This window comes from Lampetra planeri, chromosome 52 (genome assembly GCF_965212315.1).
Source record: "Lampetra planeri chromosome 52, kcLamPlan1.2.h2, whole genome shotgun sequence".
In the NCBI taxonomy this organism is placed as follows: domain Eukaryota; kingdom Metazoa; phylum Chordata; class Hyperoartia; order Petromyzontiformes; family Petromyzontidae; genus Lampetra; species Lampetra planeri.
In genome coordinates this window covers 215,360-240,578 of record NC_136158.1, presented here as the reverse complement: position 1 = coordinate 240,578, position 25,219 = coordinate 215,360, and the positions used below count along the sequence as shown (strand labels likewise).

At 55.4% G+C, this 25,219-nt stretch overlaps 1 protein-coding gene across 2 annotated transcripts; it reads right to left on the bottom strand.

Annotated features, from left to right (window-relative positions):
- Window positions 1–201: 201 nt before the first annotated feature.
- On the bottom strand, window positions 202–24,189 carry LOC144734712 (EGF-containing fibulin-like extracellular matrix protein 2). 2 transcript variants are annotated; one of them, XM_078617036.1, is made up of 11 exons: window positions 23,998–24,189; window positions 20,503–20,743; window positions 17,460–17,508; window positions 16,167–16,457; window positions 6,742–6,870; window positions 5,609–5,725; window positions 4,420–4,542; window positions 3,068–3,190; window positions 2,408–2,540; window positions 761–956; window positions 202–423 (listed from the first exon to the last, which is right to left on the bottom strand). In XM_078617036.1, the coding sequence occupies exons 2-11, from the start codon at window positions 20,629–20,631 to the stop codon at window positions 253–255; spliced, it is 1,461 nt and encodes a 486-aa protein (XP_078473162.1). In that variant the 5' UTR covers window positions 20,632–20,743; window positions 23,998–24,189; the 3' UTR covers window positions 202–252. The 2 variants fall into 2 exon arrangements, with proteins under 2 accessions (XP_078473162.1, XP_078473161.1); XM_078617035.1 differs by lacking the exon at window positions 23,998–24,189 and having other exon boundaries at window positions 20,503–21,427.
- Window positions 24,190–25,219: the final 1,030 nt, after the last annotated feature.

The following is a 25,219-nucleotide window of genomic DNA, read 5'->3' as shown; positions in this document are numbered from 1 at the left end:
GGGGTTCGATGAGGATAGGAGAGCGGAGGGGGGGGCTGCCGACGTCACTGCGTGCACCCCCTGCGTCGCTACGATTCGAGCGTGGCGACGACTCCATGCGATGGGGCGGGGCGGGGGCCATCCGGAACGTCCGCGCCGGGCGGCTCTGCGCTGTGTGTGGGGGTTAGTGGGGGGGGGGGGGGCTAGTGGGGGGGGGGGGTTAGTGGGTGGGGGGGTTAGTGGGTGGGGGGGTCACGATGACGACGCTGGGACTCAGCGGTTGCCGAACGGCTGGCTCGTCACGAAGATGTGCAGGCGTAGCAGCGAGGACGTGTGCAGGCCCAGCAGCGGGTGCACCGTGAACACCTCCAGCTCCAGGGGGATGTCGCGAGGCCCTCGCACCGCACGGATCAGCGCCAGCATCGCCGTGTGCTCGTTCAGTTGCTGCGGGAGGAGGGTGGGCGGAACGTTGGCCGGATGGGTGGGGGGCGAGAGGATGGGTGGGTGGGTGGGCGAGAGGGTGGGTGGGTGGGCGAGAGGGTGGGTGGGTGGGCGAGTGGGTGGGTGGATGGGCGAGTGGGTGGGTGGTTCGAGTGGGTGGGCGGTCGAGCGGGTGGGTGGGCGAGCGAGCGGGTGGGCGGGCGGGCGAGTGGATGGGTGGGTGTGTAAGCGAGAGGACGGGTGGTAGTGTGGGTGGGCGTTTGGGCAGGTGGGCTGGCGAGCGGGCAGGCGGGCATCAGGTTGGCAAACGCGACCTGCCGCTGGGGGTGACCTCTCTCACCCTGAGCACGAATTCCTTGGCCTCGTTGCCGGCGCGGATCTGGAAGGAGTTGTAGGCGCCCTGGTAGTGGACGCGCGACTGCAGGTAGAAGATGTCTGCGGGGACGCGGCGCCCGCCCGCGATGTCCATGAACTTGTAGCGCACTGAGTAGGGCAGGTCCGTGCACGCGGGCAGCTCGCTGGGGCACACGCACAGGCTGCACACAGACAGACACACGAACAGACACACGCACAGACACACGCACAAACACACGCACAGACACACACGCACAGACACACACAGACACACAGGCACACGCACAGACACACGCACAGACACGCACAGACATACATACACACGCACAGACACACGCACAGACACACACACACAGACACACGCACAAACGCACAGACGCCCAGACACACGCACAGACACACGCACAGACAGGTGGGTGGGCGAATAAGCGAGTAAGTGGACGAGTGTGTGTGGGTGATTGGGTACTCGGCTATATAATGCTGTACTTTATTTGGAGTTTTTTTCTCCGGGTCCTCCGGTTTTTCTCTCGGTTCTCCACACAAAGTACACGCGTTTAGAGTATTTTGACTGCTATAAATTTCCACATGATAAGCCACTTCATTGAGATATCATTTGTGGCCAGGTGGCTTTTGAAAAAGAGCTACATAGCTCAGTGGGCCTTTGGTAAAATAAAAAAATAGTTCAGTTTTGGGTACGTGTGCGGGTGAATGAGTGAGTGGGTGAATAAGTGAGTAAGTTGGTGAGTGAGTAGATAAAGTAGTGCGTGGGTAGTTGAATGAGTAAGTGCGTGAGTGAGTGGGTAGTTGGATGAGTGAGTGGGTGAATGAGTGGGAAGTTGAATGAGTTAGTGGGTAGATAAATGAGTGGGTTGATAAATGAGTGAGTGAGTGGGTGGGTGGGCTGATGAACCAGTGAGCAGGTGAGTGAGTGGGTAAGTGGGTAGTTGAATGAGTGAGTGGGTGAGTGAGTGGGTGAGTGAGTGGGTAGTTGAATGAGTGTGTGAGTGGGTGAGTGAGTGAGTGAGTGAGCAGGTAAGTGAGTGAGTGAGTGGGTGAGTGAGTGGGTAGTTGAATGAGTGAGTGGGTAAGTGAGTGAGTGGTAGTTGAATGAGTGAGTGGGTGAGTGGGCTGATGAACGAATGAGCGGGTGAGTGAGCGGGTGAGTGAGCGGGTGAGTGAGCGGGTGAGTGAGCGGGTGAGTGAGCGGGTGAGTGAGCGGGTGAGTGAGCGGGTGAGTGAGCGGGTGAGTGAGCGGGTGAGTGAGCGGGTGAGTGAGCGGGTGAGTGAGCGGGTGAGTGAGCGGGTGAGTGAGCGGGTGAGTGAGCGGGTGAGTGAGCGGGTGAGTGAGCGGGTGAGTGAGCGGGTGAGTGAGCGGGTGAGTGAGCGGGTGAGTGAGCGGGTCAGTGAGCGGGTCAGTGAGCGGGTGAGTGAGCGGGTGAGTGAGCGGGTGAGTGAGCGGGTGAGTGAGCGGGTGAGTGAGCGGGTGAGTGAGCGGGTGAGTGAGCGGGTGAGTGAGCGGGTGAGTGAGCGGGTGAGTGAGCGGGTGAGTGAGCGGGTGAGTGAGCGGGTGAGTGAGCGGGTGAGTGAGTGGGTGCGTGGTCCACTCCTCGGTGGACTCGACATGAACACGCACTCGTCTGCGGACTGCGTGTAGGGCTCGCGACACACGAGCGCGTCGATGCAGCGGTGCCCGCCGGGCAGGTTGTAGCAGCGCTGGGAGTCGCGGCAAGCGGGTCCCCCAGACCCCCCCTCACACTCGTTCACGTCTAGCCGGGGGGCGGGGGGGGGGCAAGGGACATGGAGAGGAATGAGGCACGGAGACACGAGGACATGCAGGGGCACACGGGGACAGGATGATGACGACAATGATGACGATGATGATGACGATAATGATCATGATGATGGCAATACTAGCGACGATGATTATGTACATATGTTGGACTTCTTTCACACCGTACGTAGCCAACCGTGCTAATTGGAGGTGCGGGATGCTCACGATGATTATTATGATGCCGATAATGAAGTCTATGATGATAACGGTGATGACAATGATGATGGAGACGGTGGTGATGATGATGATGATAACGATGATGACAATGATGATGGAGACGGTGGTGATGATGATGATGATAACGGTGATGACAATGATGATGGAGACGGTGGTGATGATGATGATGATAACGATGATGACAATGATGATGGAGACGGTGGTGATGATGATGATGATAACGGTGATGACAATGATGATGGAGACGGTGGTGACGGTGTTGACGGTGTTGATGGTGCGAGTCACCCAGGCAGCTGCGGTTGTTGCTGTGCATGGAGAAGCCCTCGGGGCAGCTGCAGTGGAAGCTGCCGTCCGTGTTGTGGCACCGGTAGTGGCACAGCGAGGTGGAGTGGCGGCACTCGTCCACATCTCGTGGGGTGGACAGACAGAGGGTGAGCGACAGAGGGTGAGAGGGTGAGTGAGATAGAGGGTGAGCGAGAGAGAGGGTGAGCGAGAGAGAGGCTGAGTGAGAGAGAGAGGGTGAGTGAGAGAGAGGGTGAGCAAGAGAGAGGGTGAGTGAGAGGGGGGTGAGAGAGAGAGGGTGAGTGAGAGAGAGGGGGAGTGAGAGAGAGGGTGAGTGAGAGAGAGGGTGAGTGAGAGGGGGGTGAGTGAGAGAGAGAGGGTGAGTGAGAGAGAGGGGGAGTGAGAGAGAGGGTGAGTGAGAGAGAGGGTGAGCGAGAGAGAGAGGGTGAGTAAGAGGGGGGTGAGTGAGAGAGAGAGGGTGAGTGAGAGAGAGGGTGAGTGAGAGAGAGAGGGTGAGTGAGAGAGAGGGTGAGCAAGAGAGAGGGTGAGTGAGAGGGGGGTGAGTGAGAGAGAGAGGGTGAGTGAGAGAGAGGGTGAGTGAGTGAGAGAGAGGGTGAGCGAGAGGGTGAGTAAGAGAGAGGGTGAGCGACAGAGAGGAAGAGCCCAACACCTTCATGCTCAAGTAAATTAATCTAACTAATCTCAATCTAACGAATCTCAATTTCACCGTTTCCCGTGACGAGTTCCCAAAAGCAAATTCTGAGACTCTCTGGTCTCCATCGTCATCATCATCGTCATCATCGTCATCATCATCAGCGTCATCATCATCATCATCATCATCGTGATTATCGTGATCATCATCATCATCGTTATCATCATCATCGTCATCATCAGCGTCATCATCAGCGTCATCATCATCGTCGTCATCATCATCATCATCGTCATCATCATCATCGTCATCATCATCGTCATCATCAGCGTCGTCATCATTGTCATCGTGATCTTCGTCATCATGAACATCATCGTGATCATTATCGTCATCGTAATCACCATAGTGATCATAATCGGCGTGATCATCATCGTGATCATCGTGATCATCATCATCGTGATCATCATCATCGTGCTCATCATCATCATCGTGATCATCGTGATCATCATCATCGTGATCATCATCATCGTGATCATCATCATCGTGCTCATCATCGTGATCATCATCGTGATCATCGCGATCATCATCGTGATCATCATCGTGATTATCATCATCGTGATCATCATCATCGTGATCATCATCGTGATCATCATCATCATCGTGATCATCATCATCATCATCGTGATCGCCCCTGCCAGTGCGGTACCGGTGCAGGCCCGGCGGTCGCGAGCCAGCGAGTACCCCGCCTCGCAGCGGCACTGGAAGCTGCCGTGCGAGTTGGCGCACAGCTGGGCGCACGGCGGCTGCTCGCCCGCACACTCGTCCACGTCTGCGCGCACACAGACACAGAGGCGAAGCTCCCCCAGGTAGCCCCGCGCAGGCAAGACAAATGAAGAGCTCTTTTTAGAAAGTGCCGGCACGGCGCGCCGATGAGCGCCCCCTTTGTCGCAGCCCCGGTACGATGTTTACACATCGATATTTACACATCGTACCGGGTACTGTAGTGCTGAGTCTATGGGTAGTGCTGAGTCTATGGGTAGTGCTGAGTCTATGGTGCAGTGTTGAGTCTGTGGGCAGTGCTGAGTCTATGGGTAGTGCTGAGTCTATGGTGCAGTGTTGAGTCTGTGGGCAGTGCTGAGTCTATGGGCAGTGCTGAGTCTGTGGGAAGTGCTGAGTCTATGGTGCAGTGTTGAGTCTATGGGCAGTGCTGCGTCTATAGACTGCAGTGCTGAGTCTATGGACTGCAGTGTTGAGTCTGTGGGCAGTGCTGAGTCTACGGGCAGTGCTGAGTCTATGGGCAGTGCTGAGTCTACGGGCAGTGTTGAGTCTATGGGCAGTTCTGAGTCTACGGGCAGTGCTGAGTCTATGGGTAGTGCTGAGTCTATGGTGCAGTGTTGAGTCTGTGGGCAGTGCTGAGTCTACGGGCAGTGCTGAGTCTATGGGCAGTGCTGAGTCTATGGGTAGTGCTGAGTCTATGACAGTGCTGAGTCTATGACAGTGCTGAGTCTATGGGTAGTGCTGAGTCTATGACAGTGCTGAGTCTATGACAGTGCTGAGTGTATGGATAGTGCTGAGTCGATCTTCTTCTTCCAGACGTCTGCTGCTGATGTAGACGCAGAGCGACGTCTCCAGTCTCACACTCAGGTGGGGCAAGCGCAGACAACGGCGTCAGGAGCACGAGCGGAGTCGTGTCACCATCGTCGTCGTCGCTGTGATGATGTCTCCTTCGCTAACGTGTCGTTCCACGTTGTACTACGCTCAGTTCTGGATGACCACAGTCAGACCACCAGTTTGTTTATTTCCCATTTGTGCATCATCAGCTACCATCCGCATCTCCCGCTGCCGTGGTTTGCGCGGTGGATGCTCACAGACCTGTGGCTCGCTCGAGCGCTCACCCTGGCACGAGTGGTCGTTGTCCGCCAGCACGAACCCCGCCGAGCACTGGCAGCGGTACGAGCCCGGCGAGTTGACGCAGCGCTGCTGGCAGTGCCCGTACAGACACTCGTTGATGTCTGGGGGGGGGGGGGGCGGGGGGAGACACGCGGAGAAGTGGAGGAGACGCCGGGAGGCACACGGAGACGCCGGGACACACACGGGGAGACACAGCAGCCGCAGATTATTTCTGTACCCCATACACTAGGTGACTAGGCTGTATCCCCTTGCTGTACCCCATATACTAGGCTGTATCCCCTCTCTGTACCCCCTCTCCGTACCCCCTTGCTGTATCCCCTTGTTGTACCCCCTTGCTGTATCCCCTCTCTGTACCCCCTTGCTGTACCCCCTCTCTGTACCCCCTCTCTGTATCCCCTCTCTGTACCCCCTTGTTGTACCCCCTTGCTGTACCCCCTCTCTGTATCCCCTTGCTGTACCCCCTTGCTGTACCCCCTTGCTGTACTCCCTCTCTGTACCCCCTTGTTGTACCCCCTTGCTGTACCCCCTCTCTGTATCCCCTTGCTGTACCCCCTTGCTGTACCCCCTTGTTGTACCCCCTCTCTGTATCCCCTCTCTGTACCCCCTTGCTGTACCCCCTCTCTGTACCCCCATTGCTCCACCGCAGGGGTCGTCAGCCTGCGGCTCTGGCGCTGCAGGCGGGTGGCTCTCTAAGGACTGCAGTGGGGCTCTTGGACTTCGGTGATTTTTTATTTTTTATCTTCTTGTTAGTTTTATCTTCATGTTAGTTTTATTTTAATTTTTCTTGTTATTTTTTATCTTCTTTTTTTATTTAAATCTTCGTGTTATTTAAATTGTTTTATCTTTTTGTTTTTATTTTTTATCTTCTTGTTATTTTTTTAATCTTCTTGTTATTTTTATTTTTTGTCTTCTTGTTATTTGTTTATCTTTTGTTATTTAGTGCGGCCCCAGACAGCACACAGATAGTGAAAAGAACCCCACCACCCCCACAACCACCGCAACCCCCACCACCACCACCCCCACCACCACCCTCACGCTCACCACCTCCACCACCACCACCATCATCATCGTCGTGCTGCTGTCAACCCCCCGATGTCCCCGTGGGGCGGCCACTTACCGACGCAGACGCCTCCGTAGCTCTCCTGGTAGCCGCTGGGGCACTGGCACGTGTAGCTGCCCGCGGTGTTGGCGCACGTCTTGGATGGGGGGCACACAGGCTCGCCCCCCCCCACACACTCATCCACGTCTGTAGCGGCAGAGAGGGGGCGCGGAGGGGTCGTGGGGGAAGTTGACCTTGACGGGCGCTCTCGAACCGGCGTTAATTACGCACCGATCAGTGTGGTGAAGTATGGTCAAGCACCCCCACCCCCCCCCACCACCACCACGGACGAGTCGTGGGGAGGCCCTCGTCCAGCAGTCGATTGCCAAAGGGGCAAGGACTGACGTCGTGATTCCCCGAGAGTAAACACGTGAGTGTACACACGTGCATCCACACACACACTCACACACACTCACACACACGTGCATACACTCACACACACACTCACACACACGTGCGTACACTCACACACACACACTGACACACTTATACACACGCGTGTACACACACTCATACACTCACACACACTCACACACGTGCGTACACTCACACACTCACACACACGTGCGTACACTCACACACACACACTGACACACTTATACACACGCGTGCACACACACTCATACACTCTAGCACACTCGTACACACACACACGCTCTCACATACGCACATACACTGGAATATTTTTTATATTCACACACACTCTAGCACTCAACAAAGACAAAGGTCCCCCGTGTAGCCTTAACAGACTGACTGTTGGCTGTCCGCGAGCAGCCCCTATGAAGGCTACCGGCACTGTGGCACACGAGGGGCTGGGTGGCCAGCCCCACGCCCGGCCGCCTTTGTCTCCCCAGTGGCGATCTCTTCACATCGCACCATTCATTTGAGGCTGAGTCGACCTAGGGGAGGCCCAGGATCGATTCAGATAATCGCCACTGGTGGTGGCCGTGAGCGGGAATCGAACTCGGGTCGCCGGGTTCATCGCGCAGCGCGCTAACAAAGACAAAGATCCTCGTATAGCTTGAACAGACTGTTGGGGCGAGTGTTGTTAGCCAGCACCTATGAAGACGGGCACGACACACGAAGGGGTGGGTGGCCAACACCACGCACGGCCGCCTTTGTCTCCCAGTGGTGATGTTTACACACCACATCGTGACACACACACACGAACACACACCGCGACCATCATCCCCAAAGCCCCAGAGCTCTTCACATCTGCGAGCCCGCGTGTTTCCGCTCCCCCCGCCCCACCCATCACCGCCAATGACCCCACTCAGGGGACATGTTGATAGACCCCCAAATCGGGAGCACATGTGGGTGTGTGTGAGTGTGTCAGTGTGAGAGTGTGTCAGTGTGAGAGTGTGTGAGTGAGTGTGTCAGTGTGTGAGTGTGTGAGTGTGTCAGTGTGAGAGTGTGTGAGTGTGTCAGTGTGAGAGTGTGTGAGTGTGTGAGTGTGTCAGTGTGTGTGTGTCAGTGTGAGAGTGTGTGAGTGTGTGAGTGTGTCAGTGTGAGGGTGTGTGTGTGTGAGTGTGTCAGTGTGAGAGTGTGTCAGTGTGAGAGTGAGTGAGTGTGTGTGTGTGTGAGTGTGTCAGTGTGAGAGTGTGTCAGTGTGAGAGTGTGTGAGTGAGTGTGTCAGTGTGTGAGTGTGTGAGTGTGTCAGTGTGAGAGTGTGTGTGTGTGTGAGTGTGTCAGTGTGAGAGTGTGTCAGTGTGAGAGTGAGTGAGTGTGTGTGTGTGTGAGTGTGTCAGTGTGAGAGTGTGTCAGTGTGAGAGTGTGTGAGTGAGTGTGTCAGTGTGTGAGTGTGTGAGTGTGTCAGTGTGAGAGTGTGTGTGTGTGTGAGTGTCCGGCAAAACAACCTCCTACCTCCTCGCGGTGCCGGACGGGCAACATTGTCGTGGGCAGTGCTGTGGGGGGAGGGCCAATGCCCATTGGCCTCTCCCCTCATGGCGTCTGTGACCACCACAGTGGCTAAACGGGGGCTCTGGACGGGTGCGAGGGGCTGGTAACCCCTCCACCTTCAATTAACCACCACTAAACTACGAAGTAAACATAAACCTGTAATTAATAAGCTTGTGCCGGAGGCCCCGGGGGGTCAGGCTTTTATGACGTCTCCTGGCCAAACCCCATTTGGCGGAGCCAGGAGATTGAATTTTAACCCTCGGGGCTCCTCCAGAAACAACGAAAAACCATTGCGGATGGCCACGTGGAATGTTCGAACGCTCACTGCGGAGGAGAGGCTGCCACTCCTCTGTCGGGAGCTGGACCGGTACCGCCTGGATCTCTGTGGCATTCAGGAGGTCCGGTGGACCGGTTCTGGCTCCTGCCACCATGAGGGGTGGACAGTCCTCTACTCGGGGCAGGAGACTGCCAAACAACAGGGTGTGGCTCTTCTTCTGAACAAAAGAATGAAGGGGGCGTGGGAGCGTGGCGGTGAGGTGTGGGAAGCTGTAAGCCCCAGGATACTTTGGGCTCGCCTTCCCATCAACCAGAGGCGAGGAGTGGTGGTCGTGGTTACTTATGCCCCCACCGAAGACGAACATCTGTGGAGGGATGCAGGCAAAGCCGATGAGTCGGACGCTTTCTATGACCTCCTGTCACAGGTGCTGGCTAAAGTGGCCACTCGGGACAGAGTCATCTTGTTGGGTGACTTCAATGCCCGAGTTGGTCATGATGCTGGCACCTGGTCTGGAGTGATTGGAAGGCATGGGCCAGATCAGCTCAATAATAACGGTAGGAGGCTGCTAGATTTTTGTGCAGCCCATGGGCTTGTAATTACCAACACGCTCTTCCGGCATCGGCGCATCCACACAACATCATGGATGCATGCCGGGTCCAAGCAAGAACATCTGCTGGACTACGTAGTGACGGACCAGCGGATGCGAGCCCATGTCCTTGACACCAGGACCTACCGTGGAGCTGATCTGCCCTCTGACCATCGACTAGTCATCTGTAAGATGCGCCTGCCATTCTTCCACTCCGGTGGTGGGTGTACACCCAGGATCCCATTCCAACCAAAAGTGGCCTGGTCTAAGTTAGCTGATGAAAGTTGCAAGCGAGAATTTCATCATCGCTTGCAGCTGGGGTTGGCATCGTCCCCCACTCCACCTGATGTCGAGGGTAAATGGGCGAGGTTTAAGACTGTGACTCATGCAGCTGCAATGGCTGCTTTGGGTACGCGGTCCAGACCTCCCCGGGAACCCTGGCTGACGGAGGAGGTGTTCAGGTTAATTGAGAAAAAGCGACAGGCCCACTCTCATCGCCTACAGCATCCCACGTCAGAGAATGAGGAGGTTTACCGCAGTCTTCGCTCGGAGGTTCGGAGAGCCGTGAGGCGCTGTAAGGATGGGTGGTGGTCGCGGGTTGCTGAGGAGATGGAGTCTGCCTCAGTAGCCCGCGATCACAAATCACTATTTAACTCCATCAAAAAAGTAACCTGCAGCGCCACACCTATTACCATCATTAGAGGAAAAAACGGTGATCCAATCTCCGACCCCCAGGAACAGGTTTGCAGATTTGCTGAGCATTTCTGTGAGGTCCTGGGGGAGGGAAAATCTCTCAGCCAGGAAAACATCATGGCACAAAGTGGGGATAACCCTGCTGAGGCTGCGGTGCCTCAAATATTGGAAGAGGTCACCCCCTGTGAGTGGCTGGCTGAGGTACCGGCTGTTGAGGAAGTACTGAGGGCGATCCGGAGTCTGAGACCAGGGAAGGCACCGGGCAGAGATGATCTCCCAGGCGAAATGCTGAGGGAGGGTGGCGTTTGTGCACAGACTGCCCTATATGACATCATAACAACAGTCTGGACCACTGGACGGGTTCCGCAGGACTGGAAGGATGCCCTGGTGGTCCCCCTCTTTAAGAAGGGGGACCGTACCGACTGTAACAACTACAGGGGCATCTCACTCCTCAGTGTGCCGGGTAAGGTCCTGGCAAGGATTATTCAACATCGCCTTGCTAGGCATGCTGAGGAGAGGCTTGCGGAGCCCCAATGTGGTTTCAGGAAAGGGCGGTCCTGCACAGATGCCATATTTTCTGTCCGTCTGCTACAGCAGAGGTGTAGGGAATTCCAAAAAGACCTACATCTCTGCTTTATTGACCTGGTCAAGGCCTATGATACCATCAGTAGGACTGGGCTCTGGGTTGTTCTTCGTGCTTTCGGAGTCCCTGACCCTCTGCTCACGATCATTAAGGACCTTCATGATGGTGAGCGGGCCCGGGTAAAACTACGTGGCCGGGAGTCGGAGCCTTTCCCTGTACACCTTGGGGTGCGACAGGGATGTCCTCTGGCTCCCACATTATTTAACATCTATTTCGACTGCGTAGTTCGTGAAGCCTTCAATAGCTGTACCGGGGGAATTACCATTTGGTACAGATACAATGGGAGGCTGATCGACGCCCGGGTGCGATCAAGGGATGGCTCCCTATTGGTCAACCACGTTATGTATGCCGATGATTTGGTAATAGCTGCTCATTCAGAAGAGGAGTTGGAGACGCTGCTGCTGAGACTGGAGCGTGCCACTAAGAGGTGGGGCCTTACCATCAGCCCCACCAAAACTAAGCACCTGCCTGGGTATTTTGTACCATCGGGCACTCCACCCCCACAACTCCCAATCGGTGATGGGGCAGTTGTGGAGAGAGTAGAGAGTTTCCCATACCTGGGCAGTGTGCTCATGACCGGCTCCAGTTTATCAGCAGAGGTCTCACTCCGAATCAGTCGAGCGGCAATATCTTTTCATCGGTTGCGTAACGCTGTGTGGAAGCTACCTGGTCTGTCGCTCCGCACGAAGCTTCAGGTCTTCTCGGCCACGGTCATTCCCTCCCTTCTCTATGCTTGCGAAACGTGGACCCCCCTAGTGGAGCATCTTCGCCGGTTGGAAACATTTAGGCTGGCCTGCCTACGATCCATCCTGGGTTTAACCAGGCTGGATTGTGTGAGGAGCTCACAAGTCCTTGAAAGATCTGGGCAAAGTCCCATCAGTGAGCTCCTCCGGCAGGCAAGGCTGCGTTGGCTGGGTCATGTAGCCCGCATGCCCAGCCACCGCATGCCTAAACAGCTTTTGTTCGGCCGGATCGAGGGGGCTAAACGGGCGCAGCACGGGCTAGAGAAGAGATGGAGTGATGTGGTACAGGAGGACGTGGAGCTGAGTGGACTTGCCGATGACTGGTACCAGCGGTGTCAAGATCGGCCTCAGTGGAGGAGGCTCGTGAAGGACGCTACTGGGCAGTTGGAGGCAGTCGCCCTCCAACAACAACGGAGGGCGGAGGAGCGACGCTCACAACAACGAGCGGAGCGCCGGGTGGCTAAAGCACAGCAAGTTGGCACAGTAGGGGGCACAGGTGGTGCATCAGCCAGTCATCTCGGTCATCTCGGTCAGTCGACCCGTGGCACCTGCTGGGTCTGCCCCGTGACCTCCTGCCAGCGGGCGTTCGACACTTCACGTGGCCTCAAGGTGCACATGGCCTGGCACAAGCGTCGTGGTGACGTCACCGCCACTTAGTGGCGAATGGCGGTTGTTGTTGTTGTTGTTGTGTGTGTGAGTGTGTCAGTGTGAGAGTGTGTCAGTGTGAGAGTGAGTGAGTGTGTGTGTGTGTGAGTGTGTCAGTGTGAGAGTGTGTCAGTGTGAGAGTGAGTGAGTGTGTGTGTGTGTGAGTGTGTCAGTGTGAGAGTGTGTCAGTGTGAGAGTGTGTCAGTGTGAGAGTGTGTGAGTGAGGGTGTGTGTGAGGGTGTGTGGGGAGCGATAGTGCAGCGGTTAGCGCGCTGCGCAATGAACCCGGCGACACGAGTTCGATTCCCTCTCACGGCCAACACCAGTGACGATTATCTGAACCTCCAACTCCTTCTAAGATTGAACAGCAACCACCAGATCGTCAGCGTACATGACATGGTTAACCAGTCGGGAGCAATCCCTTGACTGCACGCGGGCATCGATTCGCCTCCGATTGCATCTGCACTAGATGGGATTTCCACTGGTACAGCCATGTAAGGCTTCCCGAACTACGTGGCCGAAGACGATGTTAAACAATGTGGGAACTAGAGGACAACTCTGACGCACTCCAAGATGAGCAGAAAATGGCTCTAACTCGTGGCCACACAACTTTACTCGGGCCTACCCACCATCACGAAGGGCCTTGATGATTGTGTGCAGAGTCAGGGATCCCGAAAGCACGAAGAACCCAAAGCTCTAGCCTGTTGATGGTATCATAGGCCTTGACCAGGTCGCAGAGATGTAGGTCCTGTTGGAATTCCCTACACCTCTGCTGTAGCAGACGGACAGGGATTATGGCATCCAGGCAGGACTGCCTCGGCCTGAAACCACATTGGGGCTCCGCAAGCCTCTCCTCAGTGTACCTGGCATGGCGACATTGAATTGTCCTTGCCAGGACCTTTCCCAGCACACTGAGGAGGGAGATGCCCCTTAAAGTGGGGAACCACGAGGGCATCCTTCCAATCCTGTAGAACCCATCATGTGATCCAGCCAGTTGTGAAGATGTCATGTAGGGTAGTCTGCATAGAGACACTTCGTTTGGGAAATCATCTCTGCCCGGCGCTTTTTTCCTGCTCTCAGACTCGGGACCGCCCTTTGCGCTTCTTCGACAGATGGCGCCGCAGCCGCCCCCACCTCGCCCCGTGACGGTGTCTGGGCTGAGGGAATTCACCCCCCCCCCCTTCCAAGACTTCACATAACAAAAACCTGTTCCCTTAAGGATGGCGACAGTGAGGTGTTGCATGTTACTCTTTTGATGGAATTACAGAGATTTGTGATCACGGCTCACCAGGCAGATTCCATCTCATCAGCAACCCGCGCCCACCACTCATCCTTACAGCTGCGGTAAGCCTCCTCGTTCTCCGACGTGCGATGTTGTGGTATCAGGTGGAGGGGTTACCAGCCCCTCGCACACACGAACCTCACTAACTACATGCCCAAACACAGCCTGCACCACCCATTCAAAGACAAAGATCTCATACAGCCTGAACAGACTGTTGGGCAAGTGCAATTAACGAGCACCTATTAAGGCTGGAACGGTAGGCATCGGGGTGGGTGGCCAGCCTGACCGCCCTCGTCTCACCAGTGGAGATGTTTAACACACCGCACCAGGTACCCATTTCAGGCTGAGTCGACCTAGGTGAGACCCAGGACCAGTTCAAATATTTGTCATCGATGTTAGCCCTGAGCGCGATTCGAACTCGGGTCACTGGGTTCGTAGCGCAGTTTGCTAACCACTACACTGCTCTACCCACCCCCCGCACACGCACCCACACACACGCACCCACGCACACGCACCCACGCACACGCACCCACGCACACGCACCCACACACACGTACCCACACACACGCACCCACGCACACGCACCCACGCACACGCACCCACACACACGCACCCACGCACACGCACCCACGCACACGCACCCACACACACGTACCCACACACACGCACCCACACACACGCACCCACGCACACGCACCCCCGCACACGCACCCACACACACGCACCCACGCACACGTACCCACGCACACGCACCCACACACACGCACCCACGCACACGCACCCACACACACGCACCCACGCACACGCACCCACGCACACGTACCCACGCACACGTACCCACGCACACGCACCCACACACACGCACCCACGCACACGCACCCACGCACACGTACCCACGCACACGCACCCACGCACACGCACCCACGCACACGCACCCACACACACGCACCCACGCACACGTACCCACGCACACGCACCCACGCACACGCACCCACGCACACGCACCCACACACACGTACCCACGCACACGCACCCACGCACACGCACCCACGCACACGCACCCACACACACGCACCCACGCACACGCACCCACACACACGCACCCACGCACACGCACCCACACACACGTACCCACGCACACGCACCCACGCACACGTACCCACGCACACGCACCCACACACACGCACCCACACACACGTACCCACGCACACGCACCCACGCACACGTACCCACGCACACGCACCCACGCACACGCACCCACACACACGTACCCACACACACGTACCCACACACACGTACCCACGCACACGTACCCACGCACACGCACCCACGCACACGCACCCACACACACGTACCCACGCACACGCACCCACACACACGTACCCACACACACGTACCCACACACACGTACCCACACACACGCACCCACACACACGTACCCACGCACACGCACCCACACACACGCACCCACACACACGTACCCACACACACGTACCCACGCACACGCACCCACACACACGCACCCACACACACGTACCCACACACACGCACCCACACACACGTACCCACACACACGTACCCACGCACACGCACCCACACACACGTACCCACACACACGTACCCACGCACACGCACCCACACACACGTACCCACACACACGTACCCACACACACGTACCCACACACACGCACCCACACACACGTACCCACACACACGTACCCACGCACACGCACCCACACACACGTACCCACACACACGTACCCACACACACGTACCCACACACACGCACCCACACACACGTACCCACACACACGTACCCACGCACACGTACCCACACACACGCACCCACACACACGCACCCACACACACGTACCCACGCACACGCACCCACACACACGTACCCACGCACACGCACCCACACACACGCACCCACACACACGTACCCACACACACGTACCCACACACACGTACCCACGCACACGCACCCACACACACGCACCCACACACACGTACCCACACACACGTACCCACGCACACGTACCCACGCACACGCACCCACACACACGCACCCACACACACGTACCCACGCACACGCACCCACACACACGTACCCACGCACCCACACACACGCACCCACGCACACGTACCCACACACACGTACCCACACACACGTACCCACGCACACGCACCCACACACACGCACCCACACACACGTACCCACACACACGTACCCACACACACGTACCCACGCACACGCACCCACACACACGTACCCACGCACACGTACCCACGCACACGCACCCACACACACGTACCCACACACACGTACCCACGCACACGTACCCACACACACGTACCCACGCACACGCACCCACACACACGTACCCACGCACACGCACCCACACACACGCACCCACACACACGTACCCACACACACGTACCCACACACACGTACCCACGCACACGCACCCACACACACGTACCCACGCACACGTACCCACGCACACGCATCCACACACACGTACCCACGCACACGCACCCACACACACGTACCCACACACACGTACCCACACACACGTACCCACGCACACGCACCCACACACACGTACCCACACACACGTACCCACACACACATACCCACGCACACGTACCCACACACACATACCCACACGTACCCACGCACACGCCATCCTGCAGGCCGTGTCCCGGCGCGCAGGGGCTCATCACGTCCTCGGCCGCGTCCCCCACCTCCGTCACCGCCCTCCTGGGCGGGGGGGCCGCGTGCCCCCCCGGGGGGCTCTCCCCGGCGGGCTGGAAGGCGCCGCCCCCACCGCCGCCGTGGGTCTCGCCCGAGGGGGTGCGGATGACGAGCGCCGAGCGGGGCAGGCACAGGTAGCCCCCGAAGTGGTTGATACACTTCAGCTGCCCCTTGCACGCGTCCGGGATGATCTCGCACTCGTTCACGTCTGTGGGAGTCGCAATGTGGGGGCGGGGGCCAGGGGGTTGGGGGGGTGCGTCTATGAGTCTCTCTGTGAGTCTATGGGTCTCTCTGTGAGTCTATGGGTCTCTGTGTGAGTCTATGGGTCTCTGTGTGAGTCTATGGATCTCTATGCGAGTCTCTGTGTATTCCACGATCTCAGCGGTGCTGAGCCCGGCGTCTCCGACACGGCCATGAAGGACCAACCCACTTTGCCATCATCACCATCTGTGGGCCACGCATCTGTCTCCGTCCAAGACGTCAGCAATCGTGGCCGTCTCTCTCCCGTGGAGCTTTGTCCATGATGTTTGCTCCAGAACATTGCATCAGATTTTCCTCCCCGTTGCATTCGATTGTAAAACTCAATTCAATGCCTCTTTATACTCCACGTGTAGCGTAGCCACCACGGCCCAGCTGATAGCCGGCTTCTTAAAAGCCACCACCGAGGGCACATCTCATGCCCTCCTCCACAGTACAACTCTCCCACGCAGGGCCGTCGAAACTAAACTAAACACATGTTGTTATTGTACCAGGTAAGGCCCAATGAGCTATGTGTCTCTTTTGCAGAAGCGACCTGGAAATCACAAGTGATAGCTCAACCAAGTGGCTTCTCATCACGTGGACATTTACAGCAACCAAATACTCTAAACGCGTGATGTCGATTCTAAATACGGAGGGAAACCCGGAGGATCCGAAAAAAAATCCCAGACGACCACGGGGAGAAAGACACGCAAACCACAAATCTACAGCAGCAGCAGGCGTCAGGGTCGGGATCGAACCCACGACCTCCTGCACACCAGGCGAGGTAGTTGACATCTCATAGCCACCGTGGGGCCGGGGCAAATCCCGCTGTGTGGGCCCCCAAACGCCTTCAAGCTCAAGCGGAGCGATTACACCTGAGGCCGTGACGTCAAGGCACGGGGCCCCCCAAAGCGTGGGGGGCCTGGGGGGGGGGGGGCCGGGACGGTCGCCCCGATTCGCCGTGACTCACCCAGGCACTGCTGCCGGTCGGCATTCCACAGGTAACCCTCGGAGCAGTCCTGAAACAGACAAAGTATCGACTATTGTTAGCCCGCGCCTACTCAAACTAAACTTTTTAAAACCATCTTTTATTTGACCAGGTAAGGCCCACTGAGCGAGATAGATGTATTTCAAAAGCCACCTAAATATAAATGATAGCTCGTGGGCTGATCACGTGGAATTAATTTCAGCAAAGACTCTAAACGCGTGGTGATGTTGATTCTAAATGTGGAAAGGAAAAGCTGGAGGACCCGGAGGAAAATCCACGCGACCACGGGGAGAGAGACGCAAGCTCCAAATACACAGCAGCAGCAGCAGGGGTCAGGGTCAGCATCGAACCCACGACCTCCTGCACACCAGGCGAGGGAGTTAACATCTCCTGTGTACCAGGCGAGGGAGTTAACATCTCCTCGCCACCGTGAGGAGGTGGGTCGGGTTGTGGCCACCACCACGCCCCACTGGCCGCCTTTGTCTATCCTGATCTTTACACACAGCGCACCGTGTTGAAGCATTTCGAAATGAAAGTGTATTTCCCATTGATCGAAGCAGCTCTTTTTCAAGAGCGGCTCGGCCCACAGACAACATCGTTTAAGGCCGAATCAACCTAGGGGAGAGCCAGGAGCGGTTCAGCAAATCCGTCACTGTTGTGAGCCATGGCCGCACATGGAACCCGCGTGGCGGGGGTTGCAGCGCAAGAGCACACAAAGACAAAGATCCCCCGTAGAGCCCATGCAGGCCCTAGGGGCAAGTGCTGCTTGCGAGCACCCTCTGAAGCCAACACGGTACCGCGAGGGGGTGGTGTGTGTGGCTATCCCCACGCCCGGCCGCCTTTGTCTCCCAGTGATGATGTTTACACAACGCACCAAGTGTTCATTTACGGCTGAGTCAACGTAGGCGAGGTCCAGGATGTTGACCGTGAAGCGGGAATCGAGCTCACAACCACAAAGTTGGGAGCGCAGTGCGCTAACCACTGCGCCACGACTCCCCCTGTATTGTGGGAGCGGTCGTGCACTGCGCTATGAATTCGGCGTTCAGAGTTCGATTCCTGCTCACGGCCAACACCGGTGACGATTATCTAAACGGATCCCGGGCCTCCCCTAGGTCGACTCAGCCTCAAACGAGTACCTGGTGCGGTGTGTAGTAAACATCGCCACTTGCCCCCAAACAGTCTGTTAAGGCTACACGGGGGATCTTTGCATGTAAGTATTAAACGCTCATAAGTACACACATGCAAGAAACGTTGAGCTGTGGCAAAATGCGCAACGCTCAGCAAAATCTGAGCGCCGATTACATAAAGAATGCATTGTGCGTGTAAACAGAGAGGTTGCCGTGATTACGGGACACGCGGGGTTAAATGACAGGGGTTTTGTTACATTGTAACACACACACACACAACACTGTCCCTCTCCCCATGCACACGGCGAGCGATGCACGTGGCCTTGCTGATGAGATCCAATGTCCATTGCGTTGTCATTGCACAACTCAGGATCAGAATCTTGATGTCGACTGCAGGAGGAGGAATCCGATGAGCCGTGAAGCTCTTTTTGACAGATGCCCAGTATGGGCGGGTCAGCAAAGTTACAACAGCAAACACAATGACACACAAACACAATGACACACAGACACAATGACACGCAGACACAATGACACACAAACACAATGACACACAAACACAATGGCACACAAACACAATGACACACAGACACAATGACACACAAACACAATTACACACAGACACAATGACACGCAGACACAATCACGCACAAACACAATCGCACACAGACACAATCACACACAGACACAATGGCACACAAACACAATGACACACAAGCACGATTACACACAGACACAATGACACACAGACACACAGACACAATGACACACAAACACAATGACACACAGGCACACAGACACACAGACACAATGACACACAAACACAATGACACACAGACACAATCACACACAAACACAATGACACACAGACACACAAACACAATGACACACAAACACAATGACACACAGACACAATCACACACAAACACAATGACACGCAAACACGACAATAGTGCAAAATAGATGAAAAGGTAACATGAAGTCACCAAACCATAAATCAATAATGTTTTTAAGTCCGATTTACCCAGCTTGGACAAGAGGCGACGGCAAATGTTTCACGCTCAACCAATGAAGAACAATCGCGCAAACGCATGGACTCCACGAAGATTTGTGTTCAAATCCAGTGATGCAGTCAAACTTGAACGCCGCGATTTCGTCTTCCCACATTTGACGTCGTCTCGCAAATCCGTCGTCGTCACGTGATGAGAACCGCCACCCACCCGATCTGCGTCGTGTCAAGCCCCACACCCACGTCGTGACAAGCCCCACACCCACGTCGTGACAAGCCCCACACCCACGTCGTGACAGACAGGCTGACGGACGTAGTGCGTAAACACTCTCGACCATTCGCCATCTCACTTGGTCACTCGTTTACTTCCCTTGCACTGTAATCTCTCGCCAACTCATGCATCATGAAACTCTCATTCACTGTCACATTCTCTTGTCCAGTCGCTCTTCAATGATCTCATTCTCTGAACTCGTTCACTCACTCATTCATTTATTCTTTTACTTTATTCGCGCATTCACTGACGTCAACTCTCTCACTCACCGTTCCAGTTGCTTGCTCTACCTCTCTGGCTCACTTCATTCACTCTCATTCCTCGTGTTACTCATTCATCACACAGGCCACTCATTCATTGACTTCACCGTACACTCATTCACCGAGTTAGCGATCATGCATTCGTTCAATCGCTTGCTCTCTCACTCATTCAGCAGTTTCCTTACGCTCACTCACTCATTCTCTCGCGTGATAGAGAGGATGGGGCGGGGGGGGGATAAGAGATGGGATGAAAGAGGGGATGAGAGAGGGGATGATAGGGGGTAAGAGATGAGAGAGAGCAAGAGAGGGGATGGGATGAGAGGGCACGAGAGAGGGGGTAGTCGAAGGAACCCCCACTCACCGTTAGTGGTGCCGTGACCCCGTTGGGACTCTGCGATGAGGTGAGACTGGCGAGGAGAAAACAGACCCCGACGAGACGCGGGGCCCAGACCCCAGCAGAGGGACCCCCCCCTCTCCTCCCGGCCAGCATGGCACTTGCCCTGCTGCTCCCCTGCTTGCTCCGAGCTGCGTGCTTCCTCTCTGCTCCTCCTCAGCTCCTCCCTTGCTTGTCCTCTGCTTCCACCTTGCTCCCCTCCTGCTCCCTATCGATCAGCAGCAGCGGCTGCCAGGTCTTAGCGCCGCGCCCAATGCAATGTCCCGAAAGCGCCCGTTGCTGGGGCCGCTGTGGTAGTGATGATGGTGGTGATGATGGTGGTGATGAGGTTGGTGATGAGGTTGGTGATGATGGTGGTGATGATGATGGTGGTGATGGAGGGTGCTCCTCTGTGAACTCGCGACTTCACAGCCTCCACGCAAACTCGCAGGCAACTGCACGCGGGGCGGAGAGCAGCGCGGACGCTGATGATGCTGATGCTGCTGATTGTGAAGATGCTGATTGTGAAGATGCTGATTGTGAAGATGCTGATTGTGATGATGCTGATTGTGATGATGCTGATTGTGAAGATGCAGATTGTGAAGATGCTGATTATGATGATGCTGATTGTGAAGATGCTGATTGTGAAGATGCTGATTGTGAAGATGATGATTGTGAAGATGCTGATTGTGATGATGCTGATCGTGAAGATGCTGATCGTGAAGATGCTGATTGTGAAGATGCTGATTGTGATGATCGATAGGTACGAGCTGCTGCTGCTGCTGATTGTGATGATCGAGAGGTACGAGCTGCTGCTGCTGCTGATTGTGATGATCGAGAGGTACGAGCTGCTGCTGCTGATTGTGATGACGAAGAGAGGCGAGCAGAGCGCGCTGAAGTGCGATGTAGTTGAGCCCCCCTCCCCTCGCACAGTCCCCCCACTCTCTCCCCCCTCTCTCTCCCCTCTCTCTCCCCACTCTCTCCCCACTGTCTCCCCCCTCTCCCCTCACTCTCCCCCCACTCTCTCCCCCCTCTCTCCCCCCTCTCTCCCCTCTCCCCTCACTCTCCCCACTCTCCCCCCACTCTCACTCTCCCCACTCTCCCTCCCCCTGCTTCTTTCCTCTCTCACGCTCTCTCTCCCTTCTCTCTCTTTCCCCTCAATTCGCCCCCCACCTCTTTGCATTTCACTCTCTCTGCAGCTCTCTCCCCCTTTCCCCCATAGTGACCCCCCCCTCTCTCTCCCCCTGCTCACTCCCCCGGTTGTCCCTCCCTCTCTCCCTCCAATCTCCCCCCTCTCCCCTTTCTCGTCCCCCGCTTCCCCCCTCTCTCCCCCTTTTCCCTCTCTCCCCCCAACTCTCTCCCTCTCCTCTCGCCCCCCCCCCTTTTCCCTCTCTCTCCGGGCTCTCTCTCTCCCCCATGTTGTTGTGAGATTCACTCAGAGATTGCGTAAAACGAGTGCAGAGCGGGGATTGGTGGAGAGCATTGGGAGATTGAGGTGAGAGAGCGAGAGTTCACGGATGAGTGAGTGGGTGAGAGCGCGAATTCGAGGGAGAGAGAGAAAAGGGGTGAGTGAGTTAATGAGAGAGTGAGCATCAGAGTGGGTGATGAGGTGGGTTAGTGCGTGAGCGAGTGGTTGCATGGGTGAATGAGTAGGTGAGTTAGTGGTAGAATGGATGAGTGAATGAGTAACTGAGTAAGTGGTTGATTCAGTGAGTGGGTGAGTAAATAGGTGAGTGGGTGAGTAGGTGAGTGTTCATACTCAATGGAGCCTCCCATCCCGAAGCCCCATATGGTTCGGGTTAGAAGAGGGCGCAGGAATGTGGGATTCAGTCAGCCCCTTTTATCCCCTAACTCTCCTCCCCTCTTTCTCTCATCCCATCTCTCTCTCTCATTTACTCTCTCCTATCTCTCATCCCCTTTCTCTCTCATTTCCTCTCCTCACCCCCTCTCTCCTCTCTCTCATCCCCGCTCTCTCTCTCTCATCCCCTCTCTCTCTCTCATCCTCTCTCTCTCATCCCCCTCTCTCCAATTTACTCTCTGCTCCTCTCCTCTCTTTTTTTTTTACGATCAGTGGAAACAAGAAGATGCTCGGTGTATTCGGCACTTTGTTTCGTTCATCATTTCGTAAAAAAAAAAAATTAATTCCCTCCCGCCTCTCTCTTCCTACTCTCCCTTTCTCCTCCCTCTCTCCCCTCTCTTCTGTCGTCCACCAAATTCCTTCTCCACCGTCGCCTCTCTTTCATCCCCTGTCAAATAATCTCATAATCTACGACTCCGTGTCACTGAGAAGGCTGAGAGACAGGGCCATTGACTCACGCATAAAGCCAGATGGTGATGCTGCTGGTTATTTATTTTTATAAAAATTATTCCGCTTGTTTACACAGGGAAGCCTCACTTAGTCTCAATACTTATTTAAAGTATACAGGAGGTCGTGGGTTCGATCCCCGATCCAGACCCTAATGCCTCTATATTCGGAGTTTGCGTGTCTCTCTCCCGATGGTCGCGTGGATTTTTCTCCGGGTCCTCCGGTTTTCCCCTCCACATTTAGAAACTACACGCGTTTAGAGCATGTTGTTGCTGTCAATGTCCACGTGATAAGCCACTTCGTTGAGCTATCGTTTGTGATAGCCAAGTCGTTTCTGAAAAAGAGCTATATAGCTCAGCGGGCCTTACCTGGTAAATAAAATTGTTTAGTTAAGGTGATGTTGCTGCTGCTTTGTTTGATCTCAGCTGAGCAACGTGCACGTGATTTCTCAGCATTGGGATGTGGTTTTGGCCAATACCGGTTACATTGTATTGGGCCTTTGTATTTGTCAGCTACCGGAGAAGTCGAAAGAAACCCACGCAGAACAAGGGGAGAGAAATACAAACTCCACTCACAGGGAGAGGCGCCCTAGTCGGGAATCGAACCTCGGCAAGGTTCTTGGCTGTGAGGCACGAGTGTGTCACCACTGCCGCCAGTCTCGTTTTATGTTTCGTTTGTGCCATTGAGGAGTCGCTGAGGAACTACGGACGAGCTGGAAGGCGGCAGCAGCAGCAGCCTGGCGGTGAAGCCGGCACTATCAATATTTACCCGAGCTCTGTGGTCCTCTATATATTAAGATGTTTTCATCTAAATAATGAGTGGGAGGAAACCAGAACACCCGAAGGAAAAAACTCACGTGTATGTATGTTGAACGTCTTTCGCACCGTACGTAGCCAGCCGTGCTAATCGGAGGTGCGGGCGAAGGACAACAAACTAAACACAAAAAGCAGTTCTCAATAAATTAGTTTTCAATCTAGATTTAAAAGTGAATAGCTGCAGTGGCTTCTTAAAATCGGAAAGAATAGCGCTCCAGACGGCTACAGAAGCGCATCTGAAAGGACGTGATGCGGTAACCGTCTTTGTTCCATGGCTAGCCAAAAGCCGCTGCGAGGATGACCGGAGTTTGCGTGTGAAGGGGAAACACTCTATCCCATCCAGCAGGGACAAATAGTCGGTACCTTGCTGTTGAGTCAGGGTTCGGCTCCTCCTCGACGCCCATGGGAAGAGATTTGTTGCAACATTCGTGCGGTGATCCACCAACACTCACTGCTTGCCCTCACAGTGCTGGACCACAGAAAGCCACGTGAAACGGAGTCACCAGCACCAGGCCCCGGACTGACCACAGGGAAGCGGTCCATAGGGCAAATGCCCGGTGGGGTATTCTATTTCGAGGGCCAGTAGGGGGGGGGCGGTCTATAAGGGGGATTGCAAGTGTAATTAAAAGTTTTAAAAAAGAATATCATTTTTTTCATAAAATGTTTGCACTACAATGTTCCTAATCTGTACTGCAATGTGTCATATTAGGCAGCCCCAAATATTCTTGCTCACCGGCCCATTTGTCTTTTTTGGACCAGCCCAAATGGGCCAATGAGATCGCATGGCAATTTGGGCCCGGTCCGTTTACAAATGCCTGGGGGCCGATTTCTAGTTCCAGTTCGTCATTGACCAGCACCGTGCCCCAGTACGAGACTGCCGACGGTGGCACAGATGAAGTATCTGTCAGAAGGAAGGAAGCGATGGCGAGGAGAGGTGGCATTCAAGACACTGGCCATCGTGAGCTCTTGACCATGAGAGGTCACCGTGGGATGATTTGAGATCGGTGAGCTGCAAGGTGGCTAGCAGATGGCAGTGCAGTCTGTGTGGAAAGTGCTGTCACGTGACTATGGAAGGGATCTCAGAGGTAGCTCTGTGGTATCCACTTCCATGGGCCATCATATCACACGAATGATCTCGCTGCTTTGTGAGAGATCTGGACGGACAGCACAGATAGTGGGTTAAAGTCGCAGTCCGTGGTTCACTAAACTCCCAGAGATACAACGACGGCTTAACTCGAGCAATGAATACGTTGGTGTTGGAATTTTGTCCCTTTCCAAATACAAAAAGCATTTTAAGTTCGATGTATTTGTCACTGCCAGTGATAGCTGTTCATTTGTCTTCAGCCCATCATCACGAAGCCATGTTTCATTTGACCAGGTAAGGCCCCACTGTAGCTCTTCTTCAGAAGCGACCCTGGCTATCACGAATGATAGCTCAACCAAGTGGTGGCTTATCGTGATCGCGTGATGTTCATTCTAAATGTGGAGGGGAAAACCGGCGGACCCGGAGAAAAAACCACGCGACCACGGGGCGAGAGAAATGCAAACTCCAAATCTACAGCAGCAAGGACCGGGATCGAACCCA